This window comes from Puma concolor, chromosome F2 (assembly GCF_028749965.1).
Source record: "Puma concolor isolate L17-30 chromosome F2, mPumCon1.1.hap2, whole genome shotgun sequence".
Classification (NCBI taxonomy): Eukaryota; Metazoa; Chordata; class Mammalia; order Carnivora; family Felidae; genus Puma; species Puma concolor.
The window spans coordinates 22,862,741-22,887,779 of record NC_141684.1 but is presented as its reverse complement, the minus strand read 5'-3'; the positions used below and the strand labels follow the sequence as shown (position 1 = coordinate 22,887,779).

Here is a 25,039-nt window from a genome sequence, read left to right as displayed (position 1 = left end):
TCAGGAGTTGGGACAAGCAGTACCGGACTCTATGTTGAAATGTGGCACCTCAGAGGTAGTAGAAAAGGTGACGGAGCCTGCAGGTCTGAGCCTGATGAAGCTTCTGATCAAATCTGTTTTATCTTTTGGAGACAAACAGCATAAGCAAAACAAAAATAAAAGGCTAGATATGTCTAAAATCAAATGAGCAGGCAGTCAAGGTTGTTTTATTATTTTATTATTAGCTGGAAAGACTTCAATATGCAAGTGTATTTCTTCCAAGAAGTGCCCCAATGTGATCTCAAGAGTCCACGTTAACTCCTTTTCTGGAAACTTCCTTTTCTCAGTTGTTGTATTCCTGAAGAGCCTGGGCCATGAAGAGTTTGCCTAAATTTTGGGCAGTGAACTCCTTGATGTTCTGGCAGTAAGTGTTAATCTGGCCTGTGCATTTGGGAAAGTGAGAAAGAGAGTCACAATGTTCCATAAATTATAATGACCTAAAACACTAGTCAAGCAAGAAAATCAGAATGCAGGATCATCAGAGTTTTGTTTTGTTTTGTTCTGAATCAAGAGTTTATAAGAATCAATTCCATTTGTCCATATCCTTATAATGAAGAATGTAAGTTCTTTTGAAAATAGGCTATCTTCCACTCCTGGTTGCACGGAGAATGAAGAAAAACAGCAGTTAAGTACATATTAGCTATCAATCAAAAGGTACTGACAATGTTGATCAGACGCACGTTGTACTAAGACAAGTGAGAAAACAGCACTGGCTCTCCTTAGCCAGGCACAAAAGAGATCCAGATACCAAATCACAGAACTGCAAATTAAATGGACCTACCTGACCCAGATATGAACAAGTACAGTAGTTTTCAGTCTGTGCTCTGGAAATACTAAGGGTTTCTTCCTCTTCTAACCCAAGATAGAGCAGAAGCAGAGAGCCCATGTGAAGAAAGAAATACATCACTGCTCTTTAAGTCTTAGAATTAATGATCTAATCTAATGCAACATTTGTGCAATGTGTTTTGAAAATATAATAAATACAACTCTGCTTGAATTGGACCTTAAGTAAGGAAAACGTGTCCCAGTTTCCCAAATTTAACTTATATGTATTCTAGAAAATCTTAAGGAATTTGGAATTTTCCCCCCACACTGAAAATGTACCAACAGAATTAATAAATTGTGGAAGATCGTCTTTTGAGTAGGATTCTTACTCAAATACATCTCTCACAGGCAACTAGCTGATCGAATCAAACAGTATTTAACAGCATTTACACAGAAATCAGGTTATCATGGCTAAATAAGAGCACAATCAAGTCCTAGCAAAGGACACAAGACTCCACCAACCACTGAAAGGCAGTGTTAAATGGTAAGTACATCCACACAAAGTACATCCAGAATTGCATTCATGTTGCTACAACAGCAGTCAAAGTTAAGGGAAATCCTTTTCAATTCAAACACCCACAAACAGACATGGGCTCAGTGCTGGACTGGAACATGAAAAGTAAGCAGCTCGAGTTAAATGATCTTCTGCATTATGAGAAGGTAAACATTTTTTTTCTTGGTTTCTATGAAAGATGACTCAAATAAAACCTTTCCACTTTAGAAAGTTTATAATGCCATCTCAAAAAATGCTTAAACAAGGAGTGAAGTGCAGAAAGAAACTTAGAAATAACAAAGACTGACATGTTCATAAGTTTCAGAGAGTATATGTGCTAGATTCAAATTCATCATTCAACCATTTTAAATACACTAGCTCTTATGATGTATTTTTCTGTTTATAGATCTTGTCTCCTGCTTCCTAAGGAAGAGAGAAGAGTAGCCATGTTTTGCACCAGCTGACAGTACCTGCAATGAGCAGAGAATCCATCCTGGCTGGCGGCTGGGGTGGCTTGAAGAGCTTGGACAGATCCTCCTCAGGCAGTGGGGGCTCCCCTCGACTCTGGCGCTGCATGTTCTCCTGCTGGCGACGCTGCTGATACTAAAATTCAGAGGAGAAATTATTTGGTTATTTGTCCCTACCTGAGGAGAAAAAGAGACCCGTTGTCAATTACGCGATCAGCAAAACTCCATTGCTCTGAATTCAAACTTCAGTTTTAAAAATGGTAACCCATGGTAACTCCTGCTTCTAAGAAGCTAACGAATATGGCAATAAAGAAAATGCCTTTGTTGGAAACTCAAGTGTCGCTCTGAGAGTCTATAATGATATGCAAAAAGCAAACTGGTTATGCAGGAAACTGGGGGCTTAAAAGATAAAGAAGTTCATAATTGGTGAGTGAATAATTGGGGAGTGATTTTACCATTTATGACAATAGGGTAAATGACGGCGTTACAAGTAACATTTATCTTAACTGTAGTAAGTAAAGGAATCAACTATCACATTGGGGAATTTTTTCAACTTTACCCCTACTGACCAAAACAACAATAATGCTGATGATGTTAATACTGTAACATCATCACTGCTATTATTACAGTAGTAAGCACTACTGATCAGCTGTGCTTTTAGCCCTATAGCTAAGAATGAATATTAGCTTAGATAACGCTTCAGAAACTTTCCAAACGAAGATTCCTGTGATTCTCTGAAGAGAAGGTGAAGATACATCGAAAGGTATGGCTTAACTACAAACTCACAGAGCAAATTATAATCAAGAGGTAACACTTGTGGGTTGCTTACAACAGCAGAGGGAAAATATCCCACACGTAGCCCTTAAAATGTCAGGTAATGAAAACCAAGGTGGGCCAGGCCAGTAAAAAGTTTAGGTCGTTGGATTCTTAAAAAGGGGGAGTACCTTCCTTTGCAAAGATTTCTATACTCATTAGGGGATTTGAGAGAAGTCAGACAAATCTAAAAAGGGTTATGAATGGTGGTGGTGGTACAAATAAGCATCAAGTGCAAAGTTTTAAGACATATTAGAATTGTAAAAAATATCTGTAAGACTGGTTTCCAGAATCAACGGTCTCACAATTTGATACTCCAGGCTGCAACCTTCACCTACAGGAAGCAGCAGCAGGAGGACAGAATCATGCTAGGTCTTTTCTGCTGTCGTCGTCCCCTGCTACCCTTTATAAGTGTTTCACCATCGCCATTTTTACTACCCATCATCTTTTCTTTTAAAAGGTATATACTTTATAGATTTGTATGTGTTTTTAAAATTCTAAGTACAATAGAAACAAAGTACTTAAATTTCACTATATATGAACAACTGATATTAAAAAAAAGTTTGAGTGTAATATTCTCAGAACCCCTTAGTTATACTTGTGCTGAGAATTACACAGTTAACAACACCGAGTTTCAAGTGCATTTTAATGAAAACACAGTAGTCACATACAAACACTTTCACAGATGAACATTCTGGAATCAACTTATCTATGAATCAAGTGCTATAAGAACTCCTCAGAACAATACAGTCCTAAAAACAATATTCCAGGAACTGTGAGAATCATGTGGCCTTCAAGCAACAGTAATAAAGGAAAGGCTAAATGGCCATAGCAGTGTGTATGTGCATGTGAGAATATTCAGGTAGTTCTAGGGTTTTTATCTGTATTATACTATCTATTTCACAGTGGTTGGTCTATTATTTCCTATCAAAATTGCTTGCTCTTAATCACAATTGCTCAGTTTTTCAAATGAACTGAAGATTGCTAACTATGCTGCAATGAGCCACTACCAAACCAATTATAGTTAGTAAAGAAATGAGCTGTGACACTCCAGAATCTCTTCTGCCTCTGATTTTCTCGATAAATGTATCTCTTATTTGCATAACACTGTCATCACAATCTGAGCTTAATACACCAGCATTATTTAAGACAGGTATTTTAAAGTACAACTTAGAAATAATATGTGAGGAACATACTATATAAAGAATAACCCTTTTAAATATGATATAGTTACCAGCTAATAGTCAATGCGTTATCAAATATAATTTCGATAGTTTTGAATATAACTCTTACAGCACCATACTTAGGAATGAATTCCATGTCTGTTGAATTTTTCCATAACACCAACCTGATGTTTCTGCTGCTGCTGTTTACTCGTGTTCCTCATGTATGTGTTATATTTAACTATATCTTGGCTCATTTCATCCACTCTGTCCATCAGCAACTGTAGATTCTTCCCCAAATGATTGCTGAAATGTAAAGTAAATATACTGGCATGTCATACTTTAAAGTTATAGCTCTGCCACTGCTCTAAACACTTCTGAGATATTAAACTGCGCTGCTATTTGCTAAAAGAATGAGAGCACACATACACATAACAAGGGTCCAGGAAAGAATGTGAATCAGCTTGTTATTAAACTTTTCATATTGAACTCACACTGTAACCACCAGAGCACCTGAAATAGCTCAGTTTCTTACTGTCAGAGCATACATATATCAGAGTAGAAGCTGTTAAACATATCTAGCAGGAGATCTATAATGTTTATTTCCTGAACAACCAAGTTTAACCTAAGCTCAGCACTCCTGCACCTTTTCCCTTAGCACCACCCCCTTCCCAACTGTGTTCCAGAGCATTTAAATCAGGACGCATGGAAAGGAAGAACCATGCAAACACACTAAGACTTCTGGTACATGATTTCTCTATCCAGCAGGTTCTAAAAGAACAGCATTTATTCTGTAAAGCTACATGAGGAAAGAAAGAGGGCTCCTTTCCCCTTGCCCTCCCTAGAATGTGTAGTACAGTCATTCACACTTCTTTTCCTCTCCAGAAATTTCTACTGCAGCTAATTTACCAAAATCATCTTAGAAAATGATGCTCATGATTTGTAAAATGACCACCATATTCATTGATTTCTGCCTGCAACTAACTCCTACCATGGTAAAGCCTACTACTGCATACACATACTCTAAAAATAACTAGTTAACAAACAGTATTCACTCATTCATTTCAAACAAGTATTTACTAAGCATCTATTATGTTCCGACTTCAGTGTTAGCAAATAGAGACAATGATGAATGAGACATTCACGGTCTCTATCTTCACTGAGCCTACAAATGATTAGGTGTGGGGAAGCGGGGAAGGGAAGGTAGAGACACTTTGGATAGTACGGTTGCACTATCCCTTTGAGGAGATGACAGGCTGAAAGCAAACGATCAGAAGGAATCAGCCAAACAAAAGTCTTCCTGGAGAAGACAGCATCAGTGCTGAATGCCTGTGATGCACAAGAACGAGGCCAACAAAAAGAGGAGGTCTCAGCCGTGGCTGGAACACAGAGGTCAGACAAGCCCACACGGGAAGTGATCAGCTGCACCACAAAACACTAATGACAGTTAAAGTGAATGAGACCCCTCAACACCAATTAAATGATGCCCTTGAGTTGAGTTGTTCATGTTTGTGATGTATTTTGCCTTAAATCTTAAAATGACCACTCTGGCTGCTATGCAGAGAACAGACTGGAGGGTACAAACCAGGAGATTAGTTAAAGAGTCTATTGTGGTGTGTTGACAAAGATGTAGAGAAACTGGAACACCCATAGACTGTGGTGGAAAGGTAAAGTGGTACAGCTGCTATGGGAAACAGTTTGGTGGTTCCTCAAAAAGTTAAAAGTTACCATATGACCCAGCAATTCCACTCATAGGTATATTTATTCAAGAGAACTAAAAACATAAGCTCACACAGAAGACTGTGCACGTATGTTAATAGTTGTATTATTCATAAAAGCCAAAAGGTGGGAAAAAAACCAAATGTCTATCAAAACATGAATGGATAAGTTGTGGTATGTCCATACAATGGAATACTATTGAGCCATAAAATGAATGAAGTCCAGATACATGCATAAACCTTAAAAACAATATACCATGTAAAAGAACCTAGATACAAAAGGCCTCTCGCTATATGGTTCCATTTACATGAAATGTACAGAATAAAGAAATCCATAGAGACAGAAAATAATGAGTGGCTGCCAGAGCATGGGAAAAGGAGGGGTGACATGACTGCTTAATGGATACTATTTGGGGTGATGAAAATGATTTGGAATTAGTAGTAAATGTTTGCACAACATGGCGAATATAGCAAAAGCCATGATATATTGAATTCTTTTTACCAAGTTTTGGCTCTTTCCTAAATGAAAGAACACAGAACTGGTGTGTGTGTGTGTGTGTGTGTGTGTGTGTGTGTAAATAAATTTACCTTCTAATCCCAGGTCTGGAACTACCTACATAACCTTAGCCCAGTTGACCTAATGACGCTTTTTCAAAACATTCAAATGTTTTGCTTTTTTGAAAAGTGTTTTTATCAAATTAAATTTTATTTCATATTTATCTTCGCCCATTTTAATTTCGTGAATCATTTTTAATTTTAAAATATTTCTTATTCTTTGGAAACAAGATAAGTATTTGTTTCTGTTTTCTTCTAATTAGTTAACAGCTTGATTCTAAGTCACCTCTAATTAAATGTCTAGGCCAATGGTCAAGGTGAGTAATTAATTCATTTTTTCCTCCGAGTACTTAGTCCACATCCACTGATTATACAGTCACACAGTGTTCCAAATACAGTCAAGATTAAAATTTAACAATACTCTGTCATCTAAATGTACTCTTTCAATACACACTATTGAGTACATACATATTTTGCCAGTCACCCTGTCAGATGCTGTGTATTGAACTGTAAAAGACATTGTTGCTCTCCACCCATCCTAGTGAGAAGACAGGAATGTAAACAGATAAACACAACACAGGGATGTAACAGAAGCATACAAGATAGTCTGGTAGGAGGAGAGGAGACTTTCCAGATAATGTGACAATTGAATTTTGAATTTCTGAAGAGGAGTTGGAGACAAGGAAGGCAGGAAGGGACATTGAAGATACTGGGCACAGGCAACATGTTCAGACACTCTGGCATGAAAAGCATGATGCCTTTGAAGAACTGCACTGAGGGCGAGATTGGGAAAAGAGAGCAGTGAAACTAAGAGGCAGACAAGGGTCACAGCACAGTCTTGGAAGCAAGGACTGTACGTTTGGATTCTATTCTAAGGCCAATGGGGAACCAGCCAGAAAGTTAAGCAAAGGAGTAATACGAGAGTACAATTTGCATTTAGCAAGATTACTACAATGAAAGAGGAATAGGAAGTTTTGCAGGAAGTTAAGAGACTGTGAAAGTAATCAGGAATAGAAATAATGAGGCCCTGGCCTAAGGTAGCAAAAGACGCAGAGATAAAATGAAATCACCCCAGGAGTGCACAAAGGGGAAGACAGACCCTGAAGAACACTGAAATTTAGGGTTGAGCAAAGAAGGCTCACTGTGGAGAATGAGAAGTAACCTAGAACAGTTGTAGTTTCAGAGGCTCCAAAGAAAGTATTTCAGGAAGAAGGGGACATCAACATACAAAATACTTAAGTGTCCACAATCTCCAGTAATACAGTGATGAAGTCCTCTGTGACTTCAGTGACAGCCCTGACAACAAAGAACAGATGGAACACTAAGTAGGACTATAAAAACAAGTGAGTATGAAGCAACAGGTGAAAGGAAATGGATAATACTGGTATGACGTCAAAAAGCATTCTTTTTGTAATTTTGTTTCTTAAGATAATGGAGACCTAGGGGCGCCTGGGTGGCTCAGTCGGTTAAGCGTCCAACTTCAGCTCAGGTCATGATCTCACAGTTTGTGGGTTCCAGCCCGGAGTCGGGCTCTGTGCTGACAGCTCAGAGACTGGAGCCTGCTTCAGATTCTGCATCTCCCTCTCTGTCTGTCCCTGCCCCGCTCATACTCTCTGTCTTTCAAAAATGAATAAATGTTATTAAAAAAAAAAAAAGATGATGGAGACTTAAACAAGTTTAAATGTCCTTTTTAGGAGATGTATGTTCAAATATTTAGAGGTTAAAAGTCATGCCAGCAATTCTTTATTTAAAAAAATTTTTTTAATGTTTATTTTTTTTGAGAGAGACAGAGTGTGAGCAAGGGAGGGGCAGAGAGAGAGAGGGAGACACAGAATCTGAAGCAGACTCCAGGCTCTGAGCTGTGAGCACAGAGTCTGACGTGGGGCTCAAACCCACAAGCTGTGAGATCATGGCCTGAGCCACAGTCTGACGCTCAGCTGACTGAGCCACCCAGGTGCCCTGCCAGCAATTCTTTCAAATCGTTCAGGAAAACAAAAAAAACAAAAAACAAACAACAAGCCATGCATTTATGTACAGAGATAAAAAGAGAGCAGGTGCAAATGTGGGAGGATATACCACTGGTAAATCCAGGTGAAAAGTTTACATGTGTTCATCAGATTTAACTCTTTCCATTTTTCTGAGGACTTGAACATTGTCAATTTTTTTTTTAATGGGAAAAACAAGTCAATAAATAAACAAATAACAGAAAACAACACACAGAGCAACTGAAGAATGGAGTCAGATCCCCAGAAGGCAGGAGGGACAGGGATGGGAGAGCCCTCAGGAAGAGGGCACTGACCCTTCCATTTTCACCAATGAAAGAACTGAGGCCCAAAGAGCTAGAACAAATACAAGAAATGCTACAATCAACTATGCAAATAGTTGTTTAAAAAAAAAAGTCATTTATACGCTAAGTGCAAAAGGAATTCAGAGAAGAGAAAGATCACCACAAACCCTATTAACTGGGTGATGGCGGGAAGGGTAATGACACTGGAGAAAACCATAAGGGAGAGTTATTGCCATATGAAGAGAGATCTATTATTTGTTCCCACACCTTAAATCTTGAAGAATGACTACACTGATTCGAGCAATTCTACTGGAATAAACTCGCCCTCTCTACCCCAACAGGTCTTTAATATAAAGCACTAATGTTACGTATTGTTAAGTATATGTAATTCGTGAAAGAACACAAGCACAGATCTGTGGCCTCTAAACATTTCATATCATTTATATTACTACAATGTTCTTCAGAAATATATCCAATAAGAAATACTCAAAAGTCTGCACAACAGGTCTTGAAGGGCAAAAGGAATTAAAATAATATCTAACTATTTCACAGATAACATTCACAGGAAATCAGGTCCATTACCAAGAGCAACTGTACAGGGATTTCTTCAGTACCAGTTCAACTAGAATACTGAACCAGGGAGGTATTATTAGGAAATTCAATAATATAGCCTTTTCTTTTATTGTCAAGGTAAACAAAGAACTGAAAACAGCTCACTTAAACAGATGTGAACCAACACATGCAGAGATATGCTGTAGTCTGCTCTGGCTGTAGTATCAATTTATCTTTATCCTTAATGTATAATGCCCACCTTCGTTTACTTTTTTAAAGAGGAAATAACATAATTACTTTTTCAAGTGTGAAAAGCTGAAGGCTTGTGTAACACATTTTTAAAAATTAATGAAGGCTGTTATGAGGCAGCCATTACCAGAACTTCCATCCAATAAAATTAAAATTAAAAATTAGAATTGTTTTAAATGAAAGGAAATGCAGTATGCTTTATTCACAGCCTAGAACCAATTATCAGGTAAACCAAAGAAGTGGTATCCACATATGGGTTGTGAAAAGCAAGACCACGCAAAATGTTTGAGGAGCTGCTAGAGCATGATTTCTGATGTGGTTTCTTAGAAAAAATTTCATGGCGACTGACCTGATTATCATCAGCATGCTATTAATGTTAGAAATTAAAATCTGAGGGGCGCCTGGGTGGCTCAGTCGGTTAAGCGTCCGACTTCAGCTCAGGTCATGATCTCGTGGTTCATGATTTCGAGCCCCGCATCAGGCTCTGTGCTAATAGCTAGGAGCCTGGAGCCTGCTTTGGATTCTGAGTCTCCTTCTCTGTCTGCCCCTCCCCTGCTCATGCTCTGTCTCTCTCTGTCTCAAAAATAAAGACATTAAAAAAAAAAAAAAAAGAAATTAAAATTTGAGATGTACAAAGGTTATAGTTCAGTCTGTTAAAACAGTATTATCAGTTTGGGTGAATATAACCGTCCATTAGTACAGGTACTGCTCAGGGTTGCTTCATTTTTTTCCCTTCCAACAGGAACATAAATTTACCTTTTAAATAATTTCACATTTAAAGAAAAGGACCCCTCTCTCTATTTCACATAAAATACAGAAGATAAAACTATAATAAAATATTTGTCTAGAACTTAGTTGCTATGGCAAACTGGGAGCATTTTCTTGGCTATTATAAATGCTGTTCTGGATAAACAGGCATTACAGACCAACTCACTGGTAATGTTAAAGCACAAAAGGGCTATATTTGTTTTGTATGCTCAATAAGCTTGAGAAAGGGTGAAGGCATAAATTATATGAGCAAACGCTTTCACATAATAAATTTAAAATTATTGTGTAACTACATATATACTTAATGTATCAAATTGTAACCTTGCATGCTAAAGAATGTTCTTGGCGCAATGCTTTAAATACAGGTGTGCTGAATGTGTTTGTAAAAGTAATAAAGAAAAGTATGACCTTCTAAGAGAGACAAATTAAAGGACTATTTTGAATATATGTTTGCAGTCCACAGTAACTCTTTAGTGCCAAATTAGCCTTGTAAGCTGGTTGTACACTCCGTTTACCACGCAGTTTCCATCTCCTTCCTCTGTACAGGCTTTCTAGTGGCCTCTATGATGGATTCATCCAATAGAAGTGGCCATTCAACCACAGTCCTATCCATTCCAGGGCATGGAGAATACTGGGCTCTCTGGTCCTCCCGGGTTTACCCCACTCGTCTTATAACAAAGAAGTACAAGGTCTGTATGTTCTTTTGCGCAAGCTTCTACCAGGGGTTACAGAAATACGACAAAATAACTGAGCTTCGGTTCCAAACTGTGTGCTTAAGAAAACACACTTTGTGGTCATTCAACAAATACATACTGATTGAGTACCTACTCGGCCTATTTAATTTCTACAGGTCTGCTGCTAGCACCCTCCCACCACAAAACAACCCCAACATCAAGCTTAAAGGGCATTTAAGAGGAGCTACATAGATGATTCCGCTTATATTTCTGTTAAGAGCAATAAATGATAGGAAAAGAAACATTAATTCCATAAAAGAAATAATGTGTTTGGAACACCTCAGTGAGTACTTTACCAACACAATAAATACCTAGCAACTAGATAGCTAAAGGAGTCACAATGGAGGAGATGATGTCACCACTGTCTAGGACAGCAAAAGCCAGGGTCATGTTTGGAAAATTCTAATTTTAGTTGAAAATCCACACTGGAAATTCACTACTAATACAGTCTGTATCTGAACAAGGGCAAGTGCCACCAGTAAAACAAATAAGCATTTTTGTTTTCCTCCTGAGTATTATTAAATATCCAGACATAATACCATAAGCCTCTAAGGACAGTGTACAATAAATAAAGCTAAGCCCCAGAAGAAACAAACAGACAAACAAACTCCTCTCCCATGAGCATTTACCATATCAAAGTAAAAATGATACAGCAAAGGCATCAAAGCATTCTTATAATAGGAATTATTAGTATTCAAACACTTTCATTTGATCAGTTTGGCCTTTTTCCTGGGATCTTAGCAGGGCTGGATAAATACTACATGTTGTTATGTCTTAATTTTTTTCTTGATTCATGGATTAAATTCTGAGTGAAAGAATCTTCTGCAGAAAGTGATAAAAAGGGACTTTTCATGAGACAGGGCCACTTACCTGCTAGCAAGACTGAGCAATTCATGTTTATCTGCTACAGCTGACTTCTTCTCAAGCTCCCACATTAGGACGTTGATCAGATGTGAATTTTTAATTACAATCGGCACTTCTTCAAACATGTGCTCAAAGGTGATATTTCCCTTTTTCAATCTGTGAAGCATGTTAAAAATACTTTAATCTGGTGGTCAGAAGTAAGTGTTAAATTGACTATTTCATACATTTTCCCTAATTACAGGCCCTCTCCAGGATCTCTGTTTCATTAGCACTCTTTTAAAAAAGGAGAGAAACAAGTTTCAGAGTCCAGCATAAGTCGAATGATTTGAATAACACTGAAAACGATCCAAGTTTGAGTTATAAAGCTCAGAAAACAAGATTCATGGCAAAATAAACTATTTTTTCTCCGTAATCAAGTATCTTCAAAATTTCATTGATACTAAAATGTAAATGCCATGGGAAGTAAAGCTATATAATCTATATCTAAAACATTTCCCTAGAAAAGGGAAATACTCTAGTAGCTGGAAAGTTCATTTTAAAAGCCTACTGAACAACTAAATTCACCACTAGCAGAACACTCACAGGATATCCTATATACAATGGTTCAGAACACAGCAAAAATGCCATTTCTCATAATTTAGTTATAACCACCACTCCCAGGAATTGTTCATGAGTTAGCTTTTAACATTTTTTGCCTTAATTTCTTTAGAAGTATTAGGAAACCAGCAAAAAAAAAAAAAAACTACCTGTGCTAAATGAAGTTAAAGCTACTAACTTTAATAAGAAATCAAAATTCCCATAATTAACAGGAAATGAAAGAATTCTGAATTTTTTTTAATTTTAATGTGAATATTCCAATGCCATATGTAAGATCATAAAACAGCTGTACTAATTAATTCTGTTCATACCATCAACCATAAAATTTCCAAAAACCCACATTCCTTATGGATACCTTAAACTGTTTGTATCTTCCCCACCCCCAACCCCCAGCCCCCAGCCCCACAAAACAGGAGTTCACAAAGTAAGACCTACATCTCACAGTCCTCCTGACACAGAGCTCATACTCTGACAGCCACCGGTCACTCATCTAACCTCCCTTTATTAATCATTTATTTCCTCAAATCCAGTAGCTAATTAATTCCCACTCCAAATGAATTCACCCATAGTGAGAACAGACGAGACATTCCATACAGAACAGTTTAAACATGGAAAGGGAGAGATCAAGTGGCACTCGGCCATGCAAAAGACATCTCCCGTCCACACGGCAGAAGCATTACCACGCCACCACCACCACGGATTCAATAAATGTGGCAAACTAAAACCTTAAAAGAAAAAACAGCCAATGCTTTACCATATGCCTCACAGGCCCCCAAACACTTACGCTTCAGGAGAAAAATCCTTCTCTTTACAAACTTCCATCAGTTTAGGAGTCAGTCGGTATGCTTTCAGCGAGAGGGACCCTTGGGCAGTTTTTATGGGATCTCAAATAAGGAAAAGAGAAAGAAATTTACTAGAAATTTTGTTACTACCAGTGCTTGAATGACACTGGTTCTAGGCACATTGTCACTTACCATACAATCTTTGCAAAATGAAGATCAAAATAAATGATCAGAACGCATCATGAAGCAGATTGGAACCAGCAAATAGTTAAGTGAAAATGTAGGAACCCTATCGTCCTACTTGTAATTGGGAGAGGAACTTCCTCCCTGAAGTAAAAATAAAGGATTCAAAACGAAGCGATTCTCGTATCTATTCCTCAGCTTGAACAAGTATTCTTGATGAAAAGTAAACATCTCATATGTTCTATACCTTACATTCATCCCCTATGACAAGAAAAATACTAATGAATATTAAATATGAAAATACACTGCATGCACTTGTGCAGTTCGGTCGACTAATTTAAATGAATAACCTGCAAACGAAATGTATCCATCCTAAGAATCACTGCCCAAGTTTAGTAAAACAGATTCTAAAAACAAAACAACAAAAAAGTGCTATCACAAAAGTGTCTTTTTAGTTTCAGAGGAACTAATTTTGTCAAAAACTAGCTGCTTAAATACTCCCTGAGTAAGGGAGCTTAGCACTTGCTGCATGATAACGGCTCCGGCACGCCAATATTCGCCTAAAACCTGTGTTAACATTCATGTTGTCTGAAACTTAACACAGTGAAACTTTTAGCAATAGGTGATAAAATGAAAACCAAAATAGATTGAAACAAGTGGAAAATTCATCAAGGTCTGATGATGCAATGTTTCCAGCCAATATAAGTACACTTTAACAACTTGTTCTTTACTGTAATCCAATTGTTAACATACTGAAACAATTTTGGGGCAGCTCATAAGATTGATCGTATTCATTAGTATTTTTTCTGACAGATACTCAGGACGTTACATTTACTTCTCAGCTGGAAACTATATGCAAGTCTGCCAGATATGGCAAACTGTGAGTGTTTGGGGAGGGGGAAGGCTATAAAGCTGTTAAATTGCCTACAGTTCTGATACAGCACAGAACATCTGGTCTGGAGAGCTTGAGGAAACACCATTAAATAGGCCGAAAAGAAAAAAATCTTTGTGCTAAGAAACAGTCCAGGTTTTGTACGCTGCTGTCAGAGGTATAAAAAAAAACTTGGCACACTGTGTTAGGATTGGTCAGTCACGTACAGAGCCAGACACTCTAGCAATTGGGGTTTGTTAGACATCTGGTCGAGTTCCACCAGCCCCTTCAAATGAGGGAGGGGAGACGGAGGAATAAAAATGAAGCAGCTACTCCAGCATTCCAAAATGTACACATCAGGGCTCTGATAGCAAGAAAAATAAACAGAGAGAAGGAAACCCTGTCTAGACTTAGCTGCTGCTGAGCCTGCTGCAGAAACAGGGTTGGTATTTACTTGAGAAGGCCTGCCAGGCTGCTCTTAGAGGCAAAAAGACAGAAAGCAAAAATAGTAGTAATAACATTAAGGGAAGAAAAGAATAATAAAGGAAACTCCTACTAACCGTAAATGAGAACGACAGATTCCTCAATGGCATGCTGGTAACTGAACTGAGAATCCAGGAGTGCTCGGGTGACGAACGAGCCATAGTATGTGGACTGATACCAGCCCACGTGGAGATGATCGATGTTGACATGGCGAAGGCTGCGCATCATTTCCATCTGATATTGGACTAGACGATATAGAGAGGAGGGGGTAAAAGAAAATCTATTTAATGACGCCATAAATATTAAAAACAAGCCTTTTTGGAAATGAGTTGTTACACAACAACTTATTAGCTACAGGGAACAGGTTTCCAGATTTAAAATTCATTCAGTTCACATATAAAGAAAATGAATTTAAGCTTTCAAATCATTTCAAATCCCCGAAGCTTTCTTTTTTTCATTGATGAAATAACATGTTGTAGAAAAGTTACTAAAATCACAATAATAATGCCTTGTTCTAAAAATGAAATTATTAAATGTGGTTTCCACTCCCTTCTCAAAACTCTTAAAAATAGTCAATGTTTAAGAAAACAATTTGTGTATTTGCTATACTGGTTGGTTTTAAGAAATTTCATTTGAATTAGTAAGTGAGAATAGTTATCAATGTCTTCTTCAACACAGATTTTAGAACTGTGAAGTTAAGATCATCAGGAAAATGAATGGGGAAACAATTAACTACCACATTATTTAAATACGAACAGAATACAAGCTGTAGCTGATTTAAAATATAAGAATTCATTTTTGCCTTCATTTGGTGCCCCCTGCTGCATATGCTAAATTTTAAAAAGAACTCTTTTCTTGTGTGTTCTTTTGTGTTAACTAATAGATATTAATTTTTCATTAGAGTTATAAGTTAATCACCATGTGTAGAATGAAAAGGTTGAAAGACTTTTACTCCCTTCAAATTAATAACTATAATGTGCATTATTAACTTAAAGCAGTATTAGAAAAATAGGTGCAAACTGAGAATATAATAAATAAAAGATTAAAACCTTTAAAAGCAATGTAGCCCAAAAATGAGTAGCAAATAGGTAATACAGGAGAAAATTTTATAGTCAACCTACCATCCAGGCTATTTCTATTATAATGAATGCACAACTATGTGGAATAAATATATTTGCTTAACTCAGAATCTAATCATTTCATTTTTAAAACTCTTAATCAGATTTTAGCAAATGTAAAGTTATATGTTTGTCATTTCCTTGGTTATAGCACTATGGTTTTATAAAGCAAACAGGATTCAGGATCATAAAATACAAAAGAACCTTCCTCAGATGGGCACAATCTTACTTTTCAACATTTGTTACTAGGCAAAGAAATTACAAATCTGCTTAATTTCAAGGAAAGTTCTATTTCTCATGATAAAATATGGCTGTCAACTTGTAATTATTCAAGAATTATGTTTTTTAGTTTTTCTTTTTACATACAATATGATGGCCTCAAGAAGAAGTATGAGATAAATATGACAATCTTATATCAATTTATCTTTTATCTTAAATTTTTGTATCTCTGGCACATAACAGACTTCCTTCCCAGCTAGTTGAACAGATTCATATCAAACACATAAATACGGCATAGAATTACTGCTATGGTCTCTCTCTGCTTTAAAATTCCCTCTTTTAAATTAAAATCACTAACTTGGCAAATGAGATTTAATCACAGTTAAAAGTTCTAATATCACAAACAAAATAGGAGCCAGACTAAATTTACCATTCATTTTAAAGGGACAAGGAGAAGATGGGGAGAGACTAACAAGCAATTGACAATTGTCAACACATGACTGGATAGGATGATTTCTTTAAGTCAGTACTTCCAAAATATCAGTCAATGTACAATTTAGCTACAATATAAGGAGAAATTAGATTCAATTGGCAACAGTAGAAAAAAAGAAAAGACTTGGAATCTTGAGATCTAGGTTCTCATACCAGTGCTTCGATTTTTCCCATGGGGAGTCCTGCCATCCAGGTAATGACTTTTTTCTGATGCTTAACTTTCCCATCTCCAGAAAGATCTAAGAGCTCATCACAGTGAAAATGTTGTGACTCCACATTGTTCACTGAATATGCTAATTATAAGTAATAATTTTTCCATAGACTAAAGCATAGCCTCCAGCATGCATTAATACTTAAAAATGAATTTCTCTGAAAAGCAGTCTGTAATCTTACTAAGTCTCTCCCCAAATAGCCTGAATACAATAGCTTTTATAATAGTATTTTCAGGATGCAGGGGGTAAAAACAAACAAACAAACAAAAAACCTCTATGAACAGTAGCAAGCCTCCAAATTCCTTCTTCATCCGGAATCTTACCTACTTTAAGCCCCTTGGACAAAAATGAAAATAAGTGTTCCTTTTAGCTAGGAAGAGACTGAGGAATAGGCGGCTTGTAGCCCTACAGAGTTAACACTGCTCCAATGTATTTAATTCTGAGAACTGAGAAGTGGAGAGACAGCTTCTATGCTGGTAGAACTTGGGGCAGGGGGAGAGAGAGTTGGTGAGTGAGGAGACCACTTCCACTTTGCCATTCTATAGCTTAGAAAATCATGACACACAAGATTTTGCAAAGCTCTAATAAAAACTTATTTTTTTACAAGTATTTATTTATTTTGAGACTGAGAAAGAGTGCACACATTGAAGGGGCAGAGAGAAAGGGAGAGAGAATCACAAGCTGACTTCGCACCATCAGCGTGGATCCCAATGAGGGGCTCAAACTCACGAACCCTGAGATCATGACCTGGACCAAAATCAAGAGTTGTATACTTAATCAACTGAGCCACCCAGGCGCCCCTAATAAAAACGTATTTTTAAAATCATAAGCGTTTTCACATGACCTAAATATGGCAAATAAATATTAAAATGTAAGGGGTATGAACAAGACAGGTAAGTTGATAAAACTGCTGTTCAAAATCTACAAGGCACCGGAATTTCACTATTATACAAAAAATACATTCTGGGCCTATTCTGTGTGAAATTTCTGGATAGTCTCTATTTGGGTTTGGACTTACTACCTCAACTTTAAAAATTAAAAACCACAACTTAAAGAATGTCCTCCTGGAGGCGTCACACCCAGAAAGAAAGATCTAAAAGGACTGCGAGGGATCCGTGAAAAGATGAGCACAGGGGTGGAGCTGGGGCTTCCAAGCAAAGCTGGGTACACTGAGGCCTAGTCCTCACCAGGACTACTCACATGAGCCTGCAGTACACAAAGAGGTACATTGGATTCAACAGAAAGAATGTTTAAGTGACATTTTTTCTATTATATACAAGCTGAGGAACAAGAAAAAACTCACAGCCAGCCAAGTGAATTGCTTTCTCTGCAGACTTTTAGATCTGTGTCCTCCCTCTAATGTTGACACAGACGCGTGACTCTTATCTCCCTTCACCCACGCAGTGTTTCCTTTCCTCTTCCTCCCACCCACATTTTCAAAAAGCACAAAACCAAACCCTGCAGAAGTACCCTGGTAAACTTAAGTAGGGATAAGAAATGCAAGCAGACCGTCCTTTAAATGGTCTCAAAACCATGCTCCTGGCAGCTACCACCACTCAACTGATCTGAGCTGCCACACCAGCTCACACCTTTCACCCCTCTGGACTACGAAAGACACGAGGGAAAAAATCGTGAAAAGGTGACGTGCGAGGGAATTCTACACAGGAAATAAAGAATGGTCCCGGCAGATGCTAACCTTCCAGGTGAATGCCATTGTTGCTTTTGTGGCTATGCTAGTTTCTCTAGGGAGTCATAACAAGGTGGGTGCTTAAGGCACACGCAAGAGACCCAATGTAGCTACAACACAAAGGTAACAGGGAAGGGGAGGAAGCTCATGCTTTCGGGAAGTGGCTGTGATGATGCCTTGTTCCAGCCCACAGACTCTGGGTGAGTGGGAGGTAGAACTATGTTTGCCTTCTTATGCCCAGCTGGACTCACTTTACTGGGCTGGAGTTTTAACAGGAGAGCATACAAGATGTGCCCAGGCAGAGATAAAGTTCACTCCTATTTAAGGAGTGCCTCACACCTCAGAACAAAGAGAATCACAACAGAAGAAACAAAAGGAAAAAAAGAGAAGGAAAAGAAAAAAAATAAGGCTCCTTGATACCACAAACTCCTTACTGCAGAGTTAATGCAGGTCAATGAAATTGACATTTAAAGGCATCTTTGCAGAATTGGTCCAGGGTTAGGCACGCTCTCACTTTTGTTCTAAAATTCTCTTATTTAACAGAAAGAAGCCCAAATAGCAATTTGATCCAATGATACTCACTTCTGAGTTAATATAACCAAATATTCCTCGGGTAGTTCCCAAAGATGAATAGAAAGAGGAAAACTGTTTTGGAGGGGGGCAGGGGACGACTATTTTTAAATCACGGTAATATCCAACAGAAAGCTCAGAATTGTATACTGAAAAGTTTAAGAAAGAACTTTTTAAGCATTCTTAGCTTAAAAAGCAAACACTTTACAGAATGAGGAGATACAGAGCACAGCAAATGAATTTCAAAAACAAACTGACAGCTACCATTAAGCCAACTCCCATTACTAATACAAAAGCTATACATAAAATGCAGTTGAGGTAGTGCTACAAAATTTGGAAGGATTATCAAAATGAGCTGAAGTTTTATAGTCTCTTCAATCTTTTTTTTTTTTAACATTTATTTATTTTTGAGACAGAGAGAGACAGAGTATGAACGGGGGAGGGTCAGAGAGAGGGAGACACAGAATCTGACACAGGCTCCAGGCTCTGAGCTGTCAGCACAGAGCCCGACATGGGGCTCGAACTCACGGACCGCGAGATCATGACCTGAGCCGAAGTCGGCCGCTTAACTGACTGAGCCACCCAGGCGCCCCGTAGTCTCTTCAATCTTTACAATTGTCTTAATTGGTTAAGCCTCTCCCAAGCAAAGGAGAGCCTGGTTTACAATACTGAATAACTGTTCAAAGTCTGGCACCAGGATATTCATATTCACTTTTTCCAGATATCCTCTTTGCAAAACAGTCGATTTTAAATTGCCGGGGGCTAAAACTATCTTAACTGAGGCAGGCTGCCCAATAACTATTCCTTTCAAAAATCCACCACATTTGTTAAGCTTTCTCTTGTTTTTATCTCCAAGTATGAAAACACTGAAAATAATGTTGTTTTATATTTAAATGCTATATCTGGAGTTATGCCGGCAAACAACAAACAAGCTTGAGATATGAGTTCTCCTGAAGATCACTGAGAAGGACAATGAATGGATTAGAAGCTTTTTAGTTCAGTAGAATAAGTAGCCAGCATTCTTTCCCCTTCAATTCCTCACCCTTGTCTTTAAAATCATCTTTTTTATTTTATTATTTGAAGTGAACCCTATTAAAAGATAACCTCTCGGTGAAAAACAAGAACAAAGAACTACCACAGTTGGCTAGTTGGGATGACTGAAAGCAGAAAGTTAAATCTGTAGGTAGCATAGTTTAATGTCTGTCAGATTAAGGGGAAAAAAAGTGTTTTATAGATGTCTTATTAACTTTGAAACGACAAAATAACCTAATTTAAACTTTAGAAATTAAAGACAACTTAATGGACGTACTGTCTCATTTAGTGACTTAATACTATATCGAATGAATCCAAATTATTTTAAAATATATTGTCAGAGAACTATATTAAAAATATCCATATATATAGGCTGGAGGGAACGGGCAGAGCTAAACCCCAGGAGAGAAACTAGCACTTAGTGAGCACTTATTATGTCAGACTTCCCACTAAGTGGTCCACATATGTTCTCTGACCATATTCCTCACAGGAACTCTAATGAGCTAATCACCATTACTGAAATCCTCTTAGAAAAACTATAAAGTGGCAGGACTCAATCCGACTTCAGACTCTGCGACTCCAAAGCCCAGGCAACCACCCACTTACAGAATTTCATCTCTTCTTATTCATAAAGTGTAAATTATTTCTGAGCCAATAAAGCACAACACACAAAACACAACAGAAATACTCAATTTCTAGGTTTTGAGAAAACACAGTTCATACATGTCTGACCACTAAATCAACCAATAATTTAGCAATACCAGTAAGATGTTAAGTGATAAAACTACCTTCAAAAGTTTTTAAATGTCAAAGCCTGTAGTTATCACAAATACGTAATCAAACTTCTAAAAACACTGCATTCTATGTCACTATTTGAAACTTATGCCAATGCTACTTTGTAACTAAGAGGTGGCTTGGATCAAAGATGACTCACACAGCACAAGTAGGGGGACACAGACCAGATGCAGCACATGCTCTTGGCAGCAAAGAAAACTACTAAGCTCAATCAAGAGATACAAATGGCTTTAAAGCAAGCAAGCAAACAAAAGCCCACAACTCTGAGCAGAGCTCAATGATTTCAACAAACATGACAGGGAAGTGGAACACATCAAAACTTCCTATCTGTTTTAGCATGAGGGCTAAAAGAAAATAATTATAAGCCTCTTTCCCAGCAGGACCATGGGACACCAGTAAGCACCGACAAGCTATGAACTCTGAAGGTATTTACCTCAGTATTTAATAAGACCAACTACTCTGTGCTTTCCTCTGCATATCAGACTTTCTGCCAAGCTGCACATACGTTGCAGGAAGTGTTCGAAGCCAGTAGCAGATGCAGACTGCTACTTTTAAGACTTTTAAGAAAATAATTATAAGCCTCTTTCCCAGCAGGACCATGGGACACCAGTAAGCACCGACAAGCTATGAACTCTGAAGGTATTTACCTCAGTATTTAATAAGACCAACTACTCTGTGCTTTCCTCTGCATATCAGACTTTCTGCCAAGCTGCACATACGTTGCAGGAAGTGTTCGAAGCCAGTAGCAGATGCAGATTTAAGCAAACAGAATGTGCATTTGAAAAAAGACTTAAATAAGAGTCGACTTTGGGTGGAGAGAACTATGGGGTACATGTGTCTTAAAACTTCCATATTCTCTTCACCCAAGTCTGTATCATATATTAATTCTTTTTTTTTTTTTTTTTTCAGTTAAAACATCTGTTATTAAGGCCACCCCTGTGAATGCTTAAGGATTTTGGTAACAGTTCGTTTTTCACATTAAGTGCCTGATATATATTCTACTCTACTTAAAAACTAATCTGTTTTATTTGTAAAAGAAATAAGAAAAATACTGCCTTTCTTTATAATCTTACAGAAATGTTTTTTTAAATAGTTCATTTGCCTTGGGTGGTTTAATTTCTTCTTTAGAGTATTTATGAATTCTGACCAATAATTCCTTCTAAATGCCAACCTGAAGATAAGGGAAGTGGGGGGGGGGTGACTCTTTTAAAACTAGTAAGAGCTCTGAAAATTAGGGGAAATCAGGTTTTTTGAGGTTTTAATATGTCTCAAAAAGTCTTTTATGAAATAAACTGGACTCTTTACAGAAAATAACATGTACATCCTGTAACAATTTCATATAGTTACCCTCCTAACCAAATCATGAAACACAGCCAAGAGATCCTATTTCTTTGAGGTTATGAGAATTTATATATATACATATATATATATATATATACACACATATATACATATACATGCATATATACACATACACATATGCATGCAAATATATATATACACATACACACACACGTAGGCATGGAAATATATATATGCATGCCCTTGGTCATGAAAACACATGCAGGTAAGCAGGTAATAGAGAGCACAAGTTCACTGTATGTCATCTAAGATCTATTTATACAAAGTGAATTCACCTCGACAGGACCAAAGGCTATAGACCTTCTCATCCATCACCATGAAGAATTCTCTCTTGAAGAACAGCCTATTGGCCAATGCTAACTCTTCTACAATTAAGATCATGATATGTTAGAAGATCAAAGGAGATTTAGAAAATCATGTATTTCATTCTAGGTTACAGGCTTTTTCATAAGGACAGGGAACACCTCTGTCATATTTACAGCAATACATCAGGCACTACTTTAATGCCAGCCCAAAGTTAAGTCCTCAACGTATTCAGGGAAAAAAAATGGAATATTTCAAAAACATGATTGCTGTTAATGTACTAGAAAGGTCACAATTATTAGGAAATTATATATATATCTTACTATGGATCACAAAGGACAGGAAGTAGCCTGCTTTAAAACACAAAAAATCATCAGTAAATCGGGACTAGGCAAAGTATAAATTAGAATATAGAAAGAAGAAATTGCAGGTGAGGCAGAGACCTGAACAAAATAAAGCAAGCCATAGATATTTTTATTAAAATACACAAATTTGGCTCTGAGAATCCTGACAATCAAAGCAACAAGGCAAACATGGTTATTTATATTATCCAAAGGGAGAAAAACATCAGATCTCATAGTAGGTTAAGACTTTCTCTAGTACTTAACCCTAATATAAAGTTTTCATGTAAGGTTTCAAAGCAAAATTCCTATGTAATTTTTTGAGAAACAGGAGACATTTCCATAATAGAATAATCACACTTGGTTTACCTTTCCTATAAATCTACATTTTTAAGGTAAAACAAAGAAAGAATGGCCTCATGAGTGTTTTTTATAACACACAAAATAGTCTGTACAAGTTATCAAAAAAAAGAAGGGCTGCCAAAATGAATTAAAAAGTTCATCCCCTATCAATTCAAACTCCGGTTGTTCAAAAATTAGAATGAGATGCATTAGCAGTAAGCAGTAAATATTCAAAATAGAGAACAAATTTGGGGAGGTACTATTTGCAGTGTACAAACAAAACTGTTCGTTCTGAAACCATTTTCTGAGAACCACCTGTGCTGGGAGCCTCAACAAGTTATAGTGACACCATCTTCTAAAAAGTGGCCTCTTCAATATGGCTGCCCAACAAGTTGGTGGTAGTTAATACATTCATCTCTCTGAGCTTTAATTTCCCCAGCTGGAAAATGGTGATTTCCACTTCCAACCATATGATGATGGCAATTTAAAAAATTTACCTTCCATCCACATGGCTCTGTGCTTACTGAGCATTTTCAGGGGAAAGGCCCATAGATTCTACACACTATAAAGGGATACACTGCCTTTATCCATCCTGCCCTCAAACCCTACTACTTGCATGTTTCCTCCCTATATGGGGCACTTTGAGTCATCTTCCACACTCAACTCACAGTCATCTATCTACGTTCTGAACTGGTCTCAAATTTATTTTCCCCAAGGCATTTAGAATGCTTCTAAAAAATCTCTAAATGGCATGGGAAAATGCTCATGAGATGCTACTAAAAAAAGCAGATATATAAAACTATAAACCATATAAATGCCAATATGTAAACAACCTGGGTTGCTCCCTCTCTGTAAGGAGAAAGACTAGAAAGAAATATGCTAAAATGGTAATGGCAATAGTTCTCCAGGGAGTGATACTGTGTATGACTTGTTTTCTTACCTATGCTTGCCCTTGTTTTCCATGATTTTTGGCAGAAGAATTGTGCAATAAATATAATCTTAAAGAAGTGTGTACATACATATCAATAGAATGTTCTACTGATACTAACTTGCCAGCATTTGCCATGGTCACCAAATAACCTAGATACCAGCACTCCTGGGAGCAGGGAACAGAACAGGGTACCAGGCTATCAGAATCTGAAGTAGCCAATCTGGTCTGAATACCATCTGCTATAGACTGATTATGACCCACCCCAATTCTTATGTTAAAGCCCTAACCCCAAATGTTACGGTATTTAGAGATGAGGCCTTTGGAAAGTAATTAGATTCAGTTGAGGCCATGAGAGTAGGGTCTTCACGATGAGATTAGTGCCCTTTAGACACCACATAAGAAGAGATATCGCAGAGCCTGCTCCTATGTGCTCACGCGCACTCTCACTCTTTCTCTCTCTCCATCCACAGGCAGTACTGAGTACTTTGGGCCATGTAAAGACACAGTGAAAAGTGCCAACCCTGCTGGCACCTTAATCTTGGACTTCTAGTCTCCAAAACTGTGAGAAATAAATTCCTGTTGTTTAAACCACCCAGTCTACTGTGTTTTGTTACGGCAGCCCAAGCCAAGATACCATCTTCATCACGTTATTAGTTGTGTAATCTACAGCAAAATTATTTTGGCCTAGGTCTCCTCTGTTATAAAATGAGAAGAAAAACACTACCTACTTCAGAAAGTATTAAAAGAGGATTAAATGAACTCATTTACAGCAAGAGCTCTGTGTACTAAATAATCTCAAGAAAAACTCAACAGGTCTTTACCGTCACCTGTTCTTCAGAAATGCAATTTAGAATCCAGAAGTCACGTATGGCATTTATCTCGATCAATGTCCAAGTTTTTGGAAAACTGGATTTGATTAACTTGGTCACCAAGTGTTGTATAAACTCTCCGTGCCCATCTCCATATGGGAGTAGGGGGGAATCAGAACAGAGAAGGGGATTAGAGGTTGTATGACTACAAAAAAGAAAGTCTATGAATCTGTAACATCCATTTCATGAAACCGAATTCTTCTGTCCAAATATGAATATGATCAAAAACCAATCTAGCATGAAAAAGGATGACAAAATAAAAAAAAATACTTCTTACATACTATAACTATAAGCTAATTATATTCAGTACGATAAAGAACAGA

The 25,039-nt window shown here is 37.4% G+C and overlaps 1 protein-coding gene across 1 annotated transcript in view; it reads right to left on the bottom strand.

The window, feature by feature from the left end:
* Nucleotides 1–200: 200 nt before the first annotated feature.
* EIF3H (eukaryotic translation initiation factor 3 subunit H) overlaps nt 201–25,039 on the bottom strand; it is a 100,246-nt gene continuing 75,407 nt past the window's right edge. The window contains exons 3-8 of the mRNA XM_025922487.2: nt 14,521–14,688; nt 12,909–13,008; nt 11,534–11,683; nt 3,986–4,106; nt 1,828–1,960; nt 201–420 (exon numbers count right to left, since the gene is read on the bottom strand). Coding sequence (XP_025778272.1) covers nt 323–420; nt 1,828–1,960; nt 3,986–4,106; nt 11,534–11,683; nt 12,909–13,008; nt 14,521–14,688 — 770 coding nt within the window. The 3' untranslated portion in view covers nt 201–322. The remainder of the gene's footprint in view (nt 421–1,827; nt 1,961–3,985; nt 4,107–11,533; nt 11,684–12,908; nt 13,009–14,520; nt 14,689–25,039) is intronic.